The 17,074-nt window shown below is 48.0% G+C and overlaps 2 protein-coding genes across 2 annotated transcripts in view; one reads left to right on the top strand and one right to left on the bottom strand.

The window, feature by feature from the left end:
- Window positions 1-248: 248 nt before the first annotated feature.
- CLDN16 (claudin 16) lies at window positions 249-7,196 on the bottom strand. Its single transcript, XM_009883362.1, has 5 exons — window positions 7,083-7,196; window positions 2,450-2,552; window positions 2,025-2,189; window positions 736-927; window positions 249-388 (listed from the first exon to the last, which is right to left on the bottom strand). The coding sequence occupies exons 1-5, from the start codon at window positions 7,194-7,196 to the stop codon at window positions 249-251; spliced, it is 714 nt and encodes a 237-aa protein (XP_009881664.1).
- A 122-nt stretch (window positions 7,197-7,318) lies between these two features.
- Window positions 7,319-17,074, top strand: part of CLDN1 (claudin 1) — a 25,510-nt gene continuing 15,754 nt past the window's right edge. The window contains exons 1-3 of the mRNA XM_009883419.1: window positions 7,319-7,514; window positions 12,614-12,727; window positions 13,348-13,366. Of these exons, the coding sequence (XP_009881721.1) occupies window positions 7,319-7,514; window positions 12,614-12,727; window positions 13,348-13,366 (329 nt within the window). The remainder of the gene's footprint in view (window positions 7,515-12,613; window positions 12,728-13,347; window positions 13,367-17,074) is intronic.

Raw genomic sequence — 17,074 nt, 5'->3', positions numbered from 1 at the left:
TCAGTCTGTGCTTGTGCAAGCGGCCTCAGCACTCGAGACAGCAAGAATCCCTAAAGCAAGATTTCCTCAGAGATTACTTTCTTGGAGGAAGGGGTTTTTTTTTGAAGCTCTCATGGTGCAAACACTGTAACATAGAGGACGTCCTTGAAATTTAACTTTGCATCTGTATCACAACCACAGGAGCTCGGGTCTCTGCGCAATCCACTACAAACAGAAGTAGAGCTCTTTCTGGAGCACTCACCTCCTCCTCACACTCTCGTGTCCACTGCGTACATTTTGGCAGTAGCTGTTTGAGAGGATGGCAAATGCACGTTTGTAACGATTGTCCCAGCTGAGGAATAGCCTTTCCTCAGGGAGTAAGCAGAGTGGAGTCTTCCAGAGCTGGTCTCTGTGAGGCACAGGGAGAGAAATAGGATCTGCTAACGAGTGCTTGGTGACTTTCAGCTGCAAAGCCTCGAAATGCAGAGAAAGCAGCAGTCCAAGATATGACATAATAACATGTTTTATGCCACGCTTACACCTCAGCTCCCACCTGACCGCCTTGATGTGCTTTCTAGAGCTGCTGAAATAACACTATTTCTATTTTACAGCTGAAGATGCTGCTACTGGGGATGAGCAACCATCCAGAACAATGTCCCTGAAGGACTTTCCCCACCCTGTGTGCCTGTAGCAGGCCCCAAGTGATGTCTCTCTCTCTCTTCTGAACTGTTTTTCAGCCCTGCCACGGTTCCTCACCTCTGAACAGATACGTGCAGCAGGTGAGCAGGGACCCGGATAAGAAGCAGCCAAGCGACCCCGCCATGCCGAGCCAGCACGACCAGCCAAACTTGTACTGGATGCCCAGAAACACGTTGTGGAAGACCAGAGAGGAGCGCTCCACGTAGACATCAACAGCGTACCACACCGAGCCGGTAATGCCCGGGAGACCTGCAGGACAGGAGGGAGGTGCCACACAGAGCTCCCAAATGGACCACGAGGAGATCACCCATATAAAATCTGGAGCTATAGCCTTTTGTCTGCTGGGTCAGACTTTAGGATGGACAGGTTTTGGCCCCTGTTCTGTCTTAGCCTGGTCACTTTGGCGGATTAACCCTGGTCCCTACTGATCTCGGCTGGAGCGCTGTCAGGCAGAGGCTGTACCTCGCAGCTTGGCGCTCCCAGACACCATCAGCTCCAGTTGGCAGCACTCAGGTTTCTGCACTAAAAGGCAGAAAGCTCCTCCGTTCTCAGCTCATTTATCAACTTATTGCAAAGTTACTTCAAGAATTTAATTTTCTAATCTGTTTTGACTTTCAGAACTTTGACAGCGTTTTTCAGACAAACTTGGGGAGGTGAAAGGATGATGTTTAAAAGAACCTTTCAAAATGCTTCACGTGTGCTTCCGATAGCAGAGGTGAGTTATTTGTTAAATCTGCTTACGCTGAAGCAGAGGTAGATGCTTGATACTGGCATAAAGTCAAATGAAATTACTTGGTACCTAGTTGGCAGTCTAGTTATTTTTGCATTTAAAATCTCCCACTGCGGCTATAACAGCAAAGCACCTCAGTTAGTTGGGTATTTAGCACCTAGGAGGGACATATGTGTTATTATCGTTTCATTAGAGATTGGCTGCAGAGATTTCAGGCTAAGTGACTCGGCCAAGGTCACACAATCTGTGGCAGAGCCAGGAACCAAACCAGGATGCTGTGGCATTTCTAGTCCTTCAGCAATTATGTCTCTTTGCCGTATCAACAACGCTGACTTCTTCACAGTAAAACAGCAGTAAATGGAAATCAGTCAACTTGGAGCCAAATCACCTGCTCAATGCATCAAGTGAAAGCAGATAAACTCAGCTATGCGCTGTTAGGGGCAGGCAGTGAACAGAAGAAGCTATATTCCACAAATAAAGCAAATAAAGATCCTTCCCCTGTGTTTATGCTCTAGAAAATCACCAACTCCTCTCCTCAAAATCAGGGAAGGCTTTAAAGTTTCCCCTCCCTTGCTAAAGTGTGTCCTGCAAGGATGGGGGTGCAGCAGGGGAATACCTGCAATGAGCAATGTAACTCCAGACACCAGGCAGATGCGCAGCTTGATGAGGGGCTCATCGGGAAGGAATTTGATGCAGTCCAGTCCCAGGACGAGGAAGAGAAATCCAAATCCTGCCAGGATATCTGCTGTGATCATCATGGCTCGGGTCAGCACCAGCTTAACTGCAGGACAAAAGCAGATCGTTCTGGTCCACAAGGAATGGAAATGCAGGTGGGTAATGGGATCAGATCCCACAGGAATATTTTTTTCTGGGATGAAATTCTCTCCACCTTTCCCTGGGAGTAATACCTCCCTGAGAAAACAACTATGGCTCTAATATGTATGTGCACCAAATTATCTGTCACCGAGTACTATAGATGCTCTTTTTGACTACACTCAGGTGTCCCCACCACTTGTAGAAATGTCTTTGACTCTGACGTACCAGGGTGCTCGGCGAAGATGGAGTCGTACTCATCACATGTTTGGATCCCGTCAAAAACGTTTGTGACACATTCCCACCACAGGCCACGGCATTTTGTACTTACCTGTGGGTTGAGAAGAGAAAGAAAACTGTAAGTTAATATATCCACCAACACAGCGGATGCTCAGCTAGGGCCTTCAACAGAAATCCTGGTCCAGTTATGTCCATGGCAAACCAGAGTTGTTTAGCTTGAAGAAGAACAACAGCAGCAGGATGGAGAAAAAGGACAATGTTTTCTACGTCCCTGCTAATGGTTTTAAATTAAAGCAAAAGAAATTCAGACTGGACATGAGGAAAAAAAAACTTGGTAAGGATAAAAATTCTGAAGGAAACTTCTGGGAGGAGCTGGGGGGTGGCTGACAGGAGAGATCTAAGAGCAGATTTGATCACGCCTTGCCAAATGCTTGTCTAGGATGAGCCGGGCAGGGCTGTGAACCAGATGACCTGAGACTTTACTCTCCACGCTCCCCTCACACCATCCTCCTGCTGAGGAGCGGCGCAGAGGGGACCGTGTCTGGTGGGGCAGGCGTGGGAGGTGGCCACGGGGCGGTGGAGGAGTGCTTTGGTGCAGAGCGGAGGTGTGGACGTGAGCCCCTCTCCAGACACGTGTGGAGGGCTGCCCCCAAATGACTCAGCCGTAAACACTGACTGGAAAAGGAGAGGCAAGTGGAGCTGATCCTGGCCCTGGGGCTCCCGGTGCGCTGCCGGCTATGGGACCACGCGTGCCTGAGCCACACTCATCGCTGAGACATCCAGACTCGGGCAGATGTTGCAGTAGCATCATGGCTCATCGTCTCCGCTGTCCTGAAGCCGTAGATACCATTCCCAGCCCAGCCTTCCATAAAGCTCTTTAATATGGGAGTTATTTTCATTACCAATGCAAATATGGCACGAAGCACCTCTAAAACATTCCTGGAGTTGCTCATACAGGGAGCAGAGTTAATGTCGGTGCAGTTTTGGGCTCCAGCCTGCCCTGCTGCTGCCAACAACACCCACTGCAGTTAATGGAAGGAGAAACTCTCCCTGGGAATGGGTTTCATGTGGGGGAAAGGGACTAAGCTTGCTTGGATGACACAATAAATTCATTTCTCTTGCACCTTGTAAATCACAAAGCAGATAATAACATATCTCAGCCACTCAATAAAGTCTCATTCAGGAGGTATTGAAGTCCATAGCCAACCGTAATATTTTCTCCACAATACAATGTCCGAGCCAAACTGTACACCTCCTCTGTGATACTGCACTGTGGATAAAAGGTGAGTAAAAATTACTTGCTACTTCAGACTGGCAAAACCAGATACTTTTTATGTTTGAATGAAAACAATCTATGCATCTTGTTTCATGAAGGTGAAAACTACTTACAATTTCTGAGAATTTCAGGGCAGGTTTAATGAAAAATATCACCAAAAAAAATTAGAAGCAGTGCTACAAAAAACTGTTTTCATTGATTCTGTGGTTTTCAAGTGAACAATGTCATGTAAAACAATTTGCCATGTTTATATTAGATGTAAGTTTTTACCATGGCCCTCTTAAACCAGCTGTAGCTCCTCTTCTGTCTTAACTCGCCAACGTTCAGGCTGTGCTTGAAATTAGCATATTTTTATTAAATTACATTTTGTTCCACTTGTATTTATATCATTTCATGTTCCTCCCAAACCACCATAGGCTTATTCATACTACTCTGTATTCAGCTAATACTCTCAGTTACTTCCTCACTTGCTCGCATTAGTATCGTTTTTTATATCTTACAAGCAGCATCTTTGTCTAAATTATTTATAAAGAGACTACGAGGATTCCAGGCTTTGTCAGCCTCCAAGCAAAACAGAGGTCTTAAGGTGCACCAGTTGTGATCATGGTCTAGCTTGTGAAACGACACCCTTCCCAGACTAGAAAAAACTTGATACACGTTTTGTGTTTCTTGGCATGTTTCAGTTGTCACCTACTCCTGCTAGCGCTGAACACGGGCAGAAGCAGGGATGAATGTCTCATTGCCTGGTGCAGGAGGGATGGGAACAGACATCGGAGGGGGGACCTGTGGCTGGCCTGAGCCACTGCGGAAATATTCCGGTTTCTGTTATCTGCCTCTTGAGCTCCTTGGCCATCCCTTGCTCCTCTCTGCTTTGTGCACCGTTTTCTGATTGTTAATCTGCTCCCAAACCCCCTTGGGCATCATCTGCCGTTTTGCAGGATAGCACAGACCCTCAGGCACACGGAGACTTGCTGATGTGAACAGGAGAGGGGTCAGGGCTGGCTGGGTCGTCATGTTGGGGCATGGATTTCTCCATCCCACAGCCGGACTCAAGCACCATGGTGGTAGCACTAATTCCCCATCACCTCTTTTCCCCCATAGCAAATCTGCTCCAGCTTCTCTGGGCCCAGCCGAGGACTCCCTGAGAAGCCAAGCATCATGGCCAAACTCTTCATCTCCCACTTTGATTACGAAACACACATTGCCACGACCTGCTTTCCCTAATGCAAGTACGCATGTAAAACATAAACTGCATAATGACTGTAATATATATAATTATATCCTATGTATAATGTATAATTAATAGTAAAATAATTCTAATACAAAAAAATGACAGAACAAGCACACACTTCCCCTTCTGGGGAAAGGCAGAAGACAAACATGTAAGCGATGTTAGTCACAGTATTTTACCGCACAGTATAAAGGTGCCAACATACAATGATTACAAGTTCAGCATGAGATTAAAACAGGCAGCGTTTAACAGTAGTGGTAATATCTTTAATCCTCTTGCGACAGGGAGGGACTGTGTACACAATACAGTGCTTGTTGGGAAGCAGATTATGAGTTTTTTCCTGCTCAAACTACTGCAAAAATTGACCCAGTCTTGTCTCGATGCTCACACGGAGTGCACCGGCTTAAACCACTTTCTGTGGTGCCAAAACCCAGTTGTTTCTGAAGGGCAGGTGAGGGGCTGTGAGACCTGAACGCTGGTGGGGACCCAGCTGCTCCCAACGCTCCCTGGCCTCTTTCTCCTGGGCTTCTCCTCTCCAGTGGGACCACAGTGAGGGCTTCATCCTGCCCAGCCGCCAGGGCCAGGGTCAAAGCCAGGCGACTTTCTATGCTGGAGGATTGGAGTTCCTTTCTCCTGAAGTCAAAGTTGCCTGGAATTACCCTTTTTCCAGGGGAAAACAGGAGTCACTGTGGACTCCAGGCCTTTCTGGCCATGGATGATTTACCTGCATTCTCCTGTTTGGAGAGGCGGTGAGTCATTAGGGCCATTAAGGAGATCAGTGGTGGTCAGGTATTAAGGCTGGGGGCGTTTTGCTCCATTATTGGGTGTTAATGGAGCACTTCACAACAGCCCGGCACAGGTGCCTTTCTGTCAAGAAGAGGAGGTTACACAGCCCCAGGGTGAGGGACTGGATCTTTCCTGGACTTACTTGGCTCAGGAGTTGGGTTTCCCTCTTCTGATTTTCCCACAATCTGGGATCCATTTGGCTTTTCTGAGTATGCTGATATCTTCAGCTGTCTACAGACAATTCACATCTTCCTGAAATGAATCTAAAATATCTCCTAACTTAAGATGATAAATGAAGAGTGATATCCCAGCCAGCTTCAGTGGGTGCACTGAGGCTCACTGAGCAGACACGCTGACCATTTACAACCAGCTTCCAAGGTGGGACTGGCAGCCAGATTGTCAGGAGTTCTTATGGCACAGAGAAAAAAAAAAAAGGTAATTTCCTTGTAATCAGTTTTATCTTCCTTTCCTCAGATCATTCATCACAGGATGTGATGCAGCTAAGGGTTGCATTGCAATCACTGAGTGCAGAGGAGCTCTTCTGGTTTCCTATGCAGATAGAAAATTTCCTCCTGATATATTCAGCCAAACTCTGTCTTGGAAAGTGTTTCACCTTCACTGCATAAAGTATCCAGTTTGCCAGAAAGCAGATTCCCACACAGCCCTTAACTGTACAGAACGTGCTGGCTGCTCTGGGAAGGGAAATACAAACTTGCACAACTAAGCGCTGGAGAAACGGCGATGGTTTGGGGTCTGGAGTCTCTGAGGCACACCTTGCATGTAAGCACCATTCTGTTCCGTTTTTGCATTGAACTTTTCTCAATACCTTTCTCTAAGATGAGAATGCTACTGTCTGCACAAGTACAAGAAGATATTTTTGAGTGCTGGATCTGGCACCAGTCTCCATGGTCCCACAAATTTCTGCTAGCCCTATAGCTCAATGGCTGTTAAGAAAAAGACGTGAAGAGCACAGGTGTACACACTAGACTTTTCCACCACAAAGTCTGATCTACAGAACTAGAAACATCTCCAAAATATCCATGCAGGCTGGAGATGCAAGATAACTGTTCTCAAGTTCTTGCACATTTAAACCTAGAGCCTGTAGACCTTTCCTGAACTTACCAATTGAGAGCAGATAATAAATCTGGCAGAGAGAATTGCACAAAATACCACTTTGCCCCTGCTCTTGCCAGAGTCACTCATTTCATTTTCATCTACTTTCATCCAGCACAACAGGGAAAAATACAAGAGAGTAATGATGCCAGGAACCAAACTATCTCTAGGAGACATTTGTTTCGGTGATCAGGCTCTCTTCACCCCGATCTTACCTCCAGGGAATCATCAGCGTTCACCATCCAGCAGTCTGTCCAGGTAGATGCTATCAAAAACCCAGTAGAGAAAAAAGCAAAAAAACAGCCCACATACTGGAGGAAAAGCCTCATGCCAGCAGGTAATCAGCACATCCAGGGGCATGAGAAAAACACTGCCCAGCCCTTGTTCTTGAAAGGTGCGCTAGAGGCAGAACCTCAGTGTCCCAGGTCACTGCCACCCTCTTCCAGTGGCCATGAACAGCGGGAACTTTTCACTTCTGCAGATGCCATCCATTAGTGACGGCCGCAGGAGCAATGCTGACCTGCAACGGGGACGGGAGGAGGGCGAGAGCGCCCACGGGAGCCGCTGCAGCCAATCCGCCCTGCACAGTTCAAGCCCTTGTCACGCCTGGCTGAAGAGAAATGGGGCTGTGCAGAAGTGGCACGCAGGTAACCAGAGTCCTGGACTTGCAAGGAAAAGAGGTATCATTGCGGGTTTTGGCAAAGCAGGGATTGAAAAAAAAAGAATCAAAACTTGTTCTTCGGGGCAGAAGTTTTGAGCCCTGCTAAGGGACACACAGAAGAGCTCTCATGTGCACACACGTGTTTATTCCTGTACATTGGTTCATGCCTTAGCAGTGGGCAGCTAGAAAGTGTCTTGGTGTAGATCCTAGGCCCTTTGGTTACCCTGTCGGCCTCTGATGCTGGGATGATCTAGTTCAATGCAGGAATGTCACTAGAAAGGGAGGGGAAAAGGCAGCAGTCATGGGCCTTCAGAGCCAACACCGACAACCATCCCAGCTCAGACACGGAGCTCTGATTTCTGCATTTAAGCCAAATCTAGGTATTTCTAATGCCCTGGATTTCAATTTGCTCATGGTCTGGGCCCAGTTCCCATGTGGGAATCTTGAACATTTCAAGCCAGTGCCAGTTTGGAGGGTTTTGTTTGGTTGGATTTCGCCTGCTCACTTACTGTCATTGCAACCTTCCCGTTTTCCTGCAGGACTCCCTGGGTGAGCAGGGGTCACAGAGGCTGCGGGGACAGAAGGACGGGACCTTTGTAAGGAGGCTTATCCCTCAACGCCTTCTCTCACGCAGCACTGAGAAACCCAGAGGGGCTCCAGAGCACTTTCCAGGAAAACCAACAGTGAGCGAGACTGGAAATTCCTCCCATCCCACAGGTACAAATGCACAGAAACCATCACATCCTCAATGATCTTCAGTTTTGAAAAGAGAAGTCGTAAAAGTCTGGAGACCTGCCTTTAGCGGGCAAGGCTTCAACACAGGGCTGAGGAGCAGCTTCTCGCTCTGCTCTCAGCTCTGCTTACAATCTGCCTGCCCACACGGACGGTGTCTGTCATCTCAGCTGTCACCTCCAGATGGAGCCAATCGGTACTTTTACAGAATTGCTCAAAGCTTGCTTTCTCTTCCCCGAGATTTCCCTCCAAATACAATAGCAATAAGAAGTTTATTATTCTTACAATATATAACCCGTATAATTCCTATCATAAGTTCATGAGGCAGTTTTACTGTCAGAGTTAACAATCTTTTGCCTTGATCGCAGGATCACTCCGTTCCTCAGAGGTCACACCATAGAAGAGGTCCTCAAGTGTATCCTTTGGGAGACACTAGGTAGGGAACAGAAGTCCCAGGTCAAAAAGCCAGGGTACACAGGACTCTGCTCCTTTAGCTTTTCTGCTCTCTGATTTCTAACTCCATTCTTAGAATCTCACAAGTAAGGAACTTTTCTTCTTCCTTCTCTGCCAGATGTATGTCTTGATACGGTTATGTGGGTATGATGCTTTCTGCTGAGTTTTCTGGTATCCAAATGGACATCCACAGGGATGTGGCATTGGCCACATAGGTCCCACAAAGGATAATGACTTTCATTAGCCACATATATATAGATTGCATTGATATGAGACAGGTACTGACAATATGCATAATTTTCCAATACTTGTCTTGCACTGTATTAATTAACCTGTGGCTGCCCCAGTTTTCAAAACATGGTATCCTAGGCAGTTGTTATTAGTGGTAACTCAGAAGAAGTGGTGTGCTGAGCTCAGGAAAGGCCTGAAAAATCTGAGAGAGCCTTCCCACAAACAAAATTAAGTCGTTAGAGGCAGCAAGAGCAGAGTTTGACAGTAGCAGAGCCTGGATTAGGCAGGAAGTGTAGTAGAGCCATATGAACCTCCCTGCCTTCTCATTCTGTCCTGCACCCAAATAGAAGCCTCTTTCAGAGAGGATAAGCCCCGCTGGGGAGAATGGGGCCATTTTTCCTCATTTGGTGCACAGCAAAAGTGTGCCGAATACAAGCATGACAGAGGTGGAAAGCAAAAAGCTCCCAGGGGAACAGCAGGGCCATGGTAATAGCCAGAGTGGTGTTTTGAAGTAACAGGCACGTCATACTCTGTTCTTCCAGCTTAGCACATCAGATGTCCATGCATGTCAGCCCAAGGAGCAAAATCCACTAAGGGATGAAGGCAGCATGTCGAGGTGCCAGTGCTGCCTGTGCTTCTCTCCATCCCTCCATAGCTGTCCCAGCAGTCCTGGCAAAGTCTTATTGATTTTCCGCATGCCCAGCAATTTGTGTTGCTGTCCATGCTCCATCCACCTCCCCGTGTTCACCCTCCCTGCAGGGCAGGGCAGGCGAGTGACCCTTCCCGGAGCAGGATGCCAGCGCTTCCCTGGCCGTGAGTCACCGGGGGACGGGAAGTGGCTTCACACCGACCATTTGCATCTAGCTCAGGGCTCACGAGCATCCTGGCCTCGGCGGCAGAGCAGGTCAGGATCCTCCAGTTTTCCCTGGTGCTCCAGAGCACGCGACACAGTGAAGATGGTTTGTGATTTTCACCTGACAGAGAGGCCAATCCAATATCTGGTCCTTCATTAGGCCCGTGTCCCCAAACAGTCCCATACTAACTGCTGGAGTTATTAGAAAGAATACAGTATTCTTATTCAGTAGAAACTGGCAAGGTACATATTTAATACTCTTTATTTAAAACAAGTCAGCAGCTTCGTGGAGCAAAGTCTGTAGCAGTTTCTCATCATACTCTGCTTTCCTAGCTGAGCATGACAGATGTCCCCTCAGCTTCAGAAAACAGTTCTCCCAAAATAACCTCCCAAGATGTCTTTGTATAGCCTAAAACCTGGCTGACATGACTCAGTGTAGCTTTCAAATGGATTTGTAGGCTGTACTATATATGCTAACTGTATCTCATTCTCTTGGCTAACCTAACATTTGCAGTACTTTGACGCTAAGAAAAGCATGAGGGTATCCTAATACTTAATTGTCAGAGCTTGGCCTTGTAAGGCTCTTAAACTGCATGGTATCAACGTGGCATAACTTTGCAAATGTAACAGCCTTATCACCTCGTCTACACACACTCCTAGCTAAGAGACAAATGCACTATGGGTCGATTGCTTTTATTACTCATTAACACAAGGTGGTCTGGGCTCTCCGTTAAAGGCAAGCCGTTATATTACAGAGAGCGATAGAAACTACCACCACTGTTGGCAGGATCATAGCTTGTTTTCAGCCGTCTACCTACAAAACCATTCTTGCAGCAACACCCCAATGAGGTCGCAGTCCCGTGAGCAGGAAAGGGTTGTGTCCTCCCTTTACTTCCACAAAGTGTAATATATAGTGTAGCAGAGGGCCTTGAGCAAGAGGGAAGCAGTGATGCTGCACATTAATGCATGAAATATGGACCTAACTGCAAGCAAGCGGTCAGTGGTGCGACAGTCGTGTTCAGAGCCAGGGGCTTGTCCGACAGGCACGGCTCAGAGCCAGAGGTGATGGAGACCTTCAAAAGGGGTTTTCCTAAGAGGTCTTCTGCTACTGTGGAAGACTCCATGGGCTTATCTGTCCAACCTTTCCCACTGCTCCCTCCTGGTTGTTACCCCCTCCATTTTCCTGCTCATACACCACCACTCATGGCCTCTAAGTGTCTTCATCTCCAGAGCAGTGCTCCTCAGACATGAGATGTGTACACAGATGAATTACAGGGCAGTACGTGTCAGCTGTAATGTACCACTCCAGCCATGCTCATATGGTCACAAACCCCTAGGATTTACCTTGGAGTTAGCTCAGTAACCCAAAGGAATACAGTAAGACTTCTGAGCAACCTGTGATTTTTCAAGCAGGCAATGTATAGGATTAAAAGGCAATAGGAAAGCAAAGGTATTTTCTAGTAGGTAAGAGCTTAAAGGATCAGTAAGTAAAAACTCTGTGTGTGTCTGTGTATGTGTATACTATACACACAGATATGATGCTTGCATACGCTCCTTTAAAACATTTTTTTTCAAGTGCTCCAATGCAATAAATAATAAAAATAAGCATTTCAAGACAGTCTTTTCAGGCTCTCAAAGCAACCTCTCCTCAGTACAATAAATTCTGTTTTATAGCTGCCTGTGAAACCCCACACCTGAGAAACACAAAAACTCAACGCCGTATTACTAACCCCATTTTAGAGCTGGGGAAACCGAGGCACTGACTAAGTGCCTTAGATCGAAAGCGAGGAGTCACAGCCCCGCTCCTCTTTACCACCGGGGCTGCACCCTCTGCATGGGCGCGGTGAGATCCTTATCGGTGAAAACATGCGTGACCACTCGCTCGGGTTTCCTGAAAGCAGCCACCGAGAACACACAGTGCCGTCGCCGCATACCAGCTTCACGCAAGCGTGTACAGGCAGAGGAGCCGGGCAGTGGATTAGACACACCTTTTCTCGGCATGTCAGTAGTTCCAGCGGACAGCCCTCGTCCCCAAGCACCCCGGGGGCTGTTGATGCCCTGCCACGTCCCGGCGGCGTCATCCTCATCCAAGCGTGTGTTTCCCAGCGTGAGCCTGAACTTTCCCGTGCCCTGATGAAAAGGTGATAAAACGCGCGTGAAGCACAAGGTCTGCGCCACTAACAGCAAGCGTGCAGGAAGGGAAGGGAGAGCGGGGTGAACGTTTAGCTCTTTTCACAGCATCAGAGAAAAGCAAAGGAAGAAAAGTCCCGTAGTGGAGGGGGGTTGCGTTGTGTCCGTGCTCTGGCAGCTGCTTCTCAGAAGCTCGGCTCACCTTAGCCTAAGCGAGAGGGGCCGTCGTACGTGTGCTTCACCCTGCAGCCTCTCCTGGCTGAAATCCAGCTCCTCTTGTGACTCACTTCACAAGAAACATCCGCTTCAGACCTCTGTGCCCCTCGCTCCCATTCACCGACCTTCTTATCGGAGGGTGACGAAAGACCCTCTGGGAGAGTCATCGAGAGGGGATGAAAGTTAACTGCTGGGTTAAAAATGCACAGTTTGGTAACAGGATGTTTCATCTGCTATAAAAAGGCAAGGAGAGAAAGAGCTGAGGCTTGGAGAAAACACTCACTGCTGTGATTCACAGCCCAGGAGCACGGGACAGTTTTGGGACCTGGTCAGGAGGGTGTGGGTCAGGTCTGAGTGTGGGATCTGCCAGGAGTTTCCCTGCAGAACTCTCTTAAATAAATCAGTGTCTGCCCACCTGCCCATCACCAGTCCTTCACCACTCTCTCATTGTCCCCTTCTGTTTAATGCAGCATCCAAGCTGCGCATCGAACACTGCCCGGAGCTGCTGCAGAGTGACCCCCAGGTCTGCTTCCCCCCCGAGGTGCTGTACCCCTGGGCAGGACTGTGCGCACAGCTGGGCTCCGGTGAGGGGGAGAAGCCAACTGCAAACACCCCGAAAAATCCCACAAGGCCACCCCCTCGCTCCAGCCCCCTCTCTGCACGGGGAGGGGACGGGGCAGGGATACCTCTGCCACCGAGCAAACTGGTGTGAGCGGAGCCCCTCATGGCCCACACACACCCCATCAACCTCTGCCTCCACCTCGCAGCCAAGCTGTGCTGCAGGCTGGAGGAAAACACCACGGAGGAAGCAGAGGGAGAAAGGGGAAGGACAGCCTAATCCTTGATGGAAACTCCCTGAGGAATGGGGAGAAATGGGCAGAGCCGCAGTCCCAGCCCTGGGACGGGAGACGCCAGTGGGTGACTCCAGCCTCTGCCGTTCATCTCATTTATATAGGGAGTGTCTTCAGAGGTCTCCTCTCCTCCCTCCTGCCCTGTCCTCTCCCCCACATGAGAGTCTCTCTGTGCACTAGGAGAGGAAAGCACAGCATGTCCTTTCCCTCTTTCTCCTATTCTGTCCCTATTCTGCCCGGGTGGTCATAGTTCGTTTAGGGCTTGGTTTCCCTTTCTGTTCTTTATGGAGATGTGTTGTTCCTCGTCCAAGCTCTCCCAGAGGAGACCATCCCTCCGCCTGCTTCTGGCTTAGGTTTCATTTGTGCCTTCTTTGTCAACAGGACAGGGCGTGGGCTCAGCCGAGTGCTCCCGAATAGCCCATCAGCCAAACCTCAGTGTACAGTGGGCTTAAGGAAGAGTTTTCATGAGCAGAGCAGAGGGACACAGCTGTGAGAGAAACACCTCCAGCCTCTGCCCTCCGGGCAGATAACTGGGGTTTTAAACTCCCTGTAGGCGTTGAAATAATGACCTTGGGTTGCCAATGTGCTGTCTCAGTCCTGTAGATAAAGGGTGCATTAGAAAGTCCAGGACAGAAGCTCCTTCCCTCCTCCTCTGCCTTGCACACACGTGCACGCACAAGCTCTGCTTCCAGTGCAGATGGGTCTCACACTTAGCAAAGGATTTTCAAGTGTTTCATTCCCACGTAGGCACTAGAATAACTGGCCACATTTAAAGACTTCTTTAAATGTTTGACCCCGCTCCCCACTGGAAAATCCAGCCATGTGTGTCACAGCAACAGCTACCGAGAGCTTCAGAAATACCTGGCTCTGATTTCAGTGTCTTAAAGGGGACTGAAGCATATTGAACATCAATACTCATAAATCCCATCCTACTGCTCCTCTCACTTTCCAGAGACAACTACTTGGAGGGTGGCTGTACAGGCTCAGCATACCCATGAGGATGCTGAACAATTGTTCACCGGTTCTGGCCTGTCATAAGAGCTTCTACAGCACAGTAATCTGTGTATCTTGAATTGTTCCAATATCCAAGTACATCCCAAAAAGGCTAGGTCAAATAGATCCCCAGAGGAATTCCTAGCCATATGTGCAAGGGACTGAGTTCAGCAACCCCAAAAGAGACCTGAAACCTCCAAGCCTTTATTTTGCCCCTGAACAGTCTGATCTACAAATCTTGCAGCAGTTTATGGCAGAGCCTTTCTAGGAGGGACCCTGGATCACTTTATCTTCCCAGCACCAATTATCTGACATGTCATAAGGGCTGAGGAAATGGATAGAGGTTGTGGTTCAGGCATAAAAAAGTGAGACATAGCCATATCCTCAGATGGGAATCTTTGAGCAATCTCTAAAATGCTGACTATGGCTTGGCCTTTTCCTTGATATGAAGTTTGTCCCAAAACCAGACTCACAGGTACTTCAGCTTGATGGCTTAGTTGCTCACTAGGTAAGCAACATAAGTGGTGGTAACTCTGGCTTCAGTATTGGCTTTACAGCAGTTCCTGTGGAGGACTTCATATCTAGTCATCAGGCATCCTTTCTTCTTCCTCCTTCTATCTGTTTGTTATATCATTCCAATGAGCCTTCCTTCCTTCATCCAATTTCAGGAAGAACCACCTGAGGTTCTTCTAAAGAAGAAAATTTTTCAGTGGTGATCCTGAAGGTGATCAGAATCTTCACTTGCCAATCTCAGGAAATTCATTCCATAACTAGGCCATCAAGCTCATACATGAGCACAGACTCCACACATTGCTGAGTCCCTGGTGGAGATTTGGTGAGATATGGGTAGAAATGTGATCACTGCTGTAACTGGTTCCTGGAAGATCAGGACCAAGACCTTGCAGGCATCAGGAACACAGTGAGAAGAAACAGGATGGCTGGATGCCAAGGGTTAGATCTCCACAGAGCCCATTCCCTGAAGGAGCTGAGAGATGTTTTCATATTTGCACTTAGAAAACTCTTCCATGGATGGTACCAGGGATAAATTTTATCTTGTGAGGACCTTGGTGCACATCTCTCATGGGTCATGCACTGAGTACGATACTCACACATGGATCTGCGTCCCTCTCCCTCTCAGTCAGGCCTGGGTCTCACTTATTCCCATTGCTCCCCCTCTCCTGCCCTGGGATTCCAACACCAGAAGCTGCTGTGCTCCACCCGGCCCTAGTGGCACATGGTGGGGAAAGTGGCCACACTTTGTGGTTGACCCTTCCAACAAGGCACACTCTCCACCTGCCACTTCACTGTTGAGCCTCTCCCCTAGATGTCCCACCACACCTGTCCCATAATCTGACACCACGATTACAGAATCACAGAATCACAGAATGGTTAGGGTTGGAAGGGACCTCTGGAGATCATCTAGTCCAACCCCCCCGCCAGAGCAGGGTCACCTACAACAGGTTGCACAGGACAGCGTCCAGGCGGGTTTTGAATGTCTCCAGAGTGGGAGCCTCCACCACCTCTCTGGGCAGCCTGTTCCAGTGCTCCACTACCCTCAAAGTAAAGAAGTTCCTTCTCATGTTAAGATGGAACTTCCTATGTTTTGATTAGTTTCATATGTTTTGAGAAAGACATTTCTCAAATGACATAGAGCTACCTTCTATCCACAGCATGCAGAAGCAAGTTTAAAAACTCCCTGCTTTGCCCACCATTACCTCTCTAGTACTGTGAAACTCATTGTTTCCATTAATTCTATTGTGTCTGACTTTTTTTTTTTCTTTCTTTCTTTCTATCTGGTCTCTGGTACAGAATGTCCAGTGCAAGAACAATCTTAAAATAGAAGAATTGAAAGCAAAATAAATCCTACCGTTTGGGTCAAATCCCTTGGCCTCCATGGGATGTGTTTCATGCCATGGAATCTCTATCAGAGCTTCCAGTATCGCTTTGATAAACAACACGTGAGCGGCCAAATGCGGGACCACCTTTATTTCTCAGCAGCTTGCTGCCTTGTACAGACAAGCCCAGCGATCTGAGAGCTGTGGGTAATGACACACACGGTGCAGCTTTACACATGCCAAAACCACTTGTTTATAGACGGGAATGATTTCAGTGTTTTGGGGCATTTTGAGGCACAGTCTCGGGCCACGTGGTCATTTGTGGGTTGCTGATTCAACAAAGGAGAAAAAACAAAGGCAACAGGTGAAAACCTGGAAGTCGGGGAGGAGACACGATCCCTTCCAGAGTCCTCACCGGAGGGTGGTTTGGAGGAGAAGCCAGGAGTTCAGCCATGCTACTTCAGTGCGTTACATATAAGCATATTTTAACAAGAGCCAGATGAAATCCATCATGTGAAGAGGAGGGTGAAACTACTCCCAAAACCGTAGCTTCATTACAGCCAGTGAGGAAACATGAATATTTGAATGACTGCAAGAAGAGGGTTGATTATTAGCTTGGTTTATCTCCAGCAGATTAGGAATTCCAGGTCATGTCTACTGACCAAACACAGAGAGGTTTATGGTGTTTCTGACCCTCAACATTTAAGAAGGAATTCAGCCCATTTTAAATCTAATTTTCACAATATATTCCCTGTGTGTAGTCAGTATCACATAAGTCTGGTCAGTCCCTTTGACTGATGCTGCCTCCATCAACCACAAATTTCAATTTCAAAGAGGAAATCTGAGCTTTCCTCCTGGAAATTGAGATTTCGGTTTGGGTGTGCGGGGAAAAGCCCTGGTTTTGGTGCTCTTCACTATCCTGTTGCCTTTTAGGCAATAAGAGTCATTTGGGGGAGGTCTTCTCCTTTAAGCCTTAAGGTCCTTAAGGTCCTTCAACCTTTTTTAAAACTTTGTACTGAATGGCAGTCCTGCAACAGCGAGCAGCTGATGAAGGGTTAAGCTTTCTTTGTGCTGCTGGTGCGCTCGGCAGCCCTGCGAGCTGTGATCTTTGGCTGCTTCAGCTGCTACCATGGTCAAACACAACGTCTGCCCCTCGCTGCAGACTGGGTTGGACACAATCCTGACTAATCCCAGGGAAGATTTGCAGCCGTCTTAGATCCTCCTGACATCTGGGCAAAGACATCTGGGCGCT

The sequence above is a fragment of the Charadrius vociferus genome, unplaced genomic scaffold (assembly GCF_000708025.1).
Source record: "Charadrius vociferus isolate BGI_N301 unplaced genomic scaffold, ASM70802v2 scaffold214, whole genome shotgun sequence".
Lineage (NCBI taxonomy): Eukaryota > Metazoa > Chordata > Aves > Charadriiformes > Charadriidae > Charadrius > Charadrius vociferus.
The sequence above is the reverse complement of the archived record's forward strand: the minus strand, read 5'-3'. Positions and strand labels throughout refer to the sequence as shown.

What these genes read in the sequence shown, in the direction of transcription:
- CLDN16 (XM_009883362.1), bottom strand. Translation starts at nt 7,196, where the DNA reads ATGAGGCTTTTCCTCCAGTATGTGGGCTGTTTTTTTGCTTTTTTCTCT. An exon ending in CATCTTCGCCGAGCACCCTG is followed by an intron (nt 2,190 to 2,449) that starts GTACGTCAGAGT and finishes TTTGTCCTGCAG; the next exon opens with TTAAGCTGGTGCTGACCCGA. An exon ending in AGTTACATTGCTCATTGCAG is followed by an intron (nt 928 to 2,024) that starts GTATTCCCCTGC and finishes CCTGTCCTGCAG; the next exon opens with GTCTCCCGGGCATTACCGGC.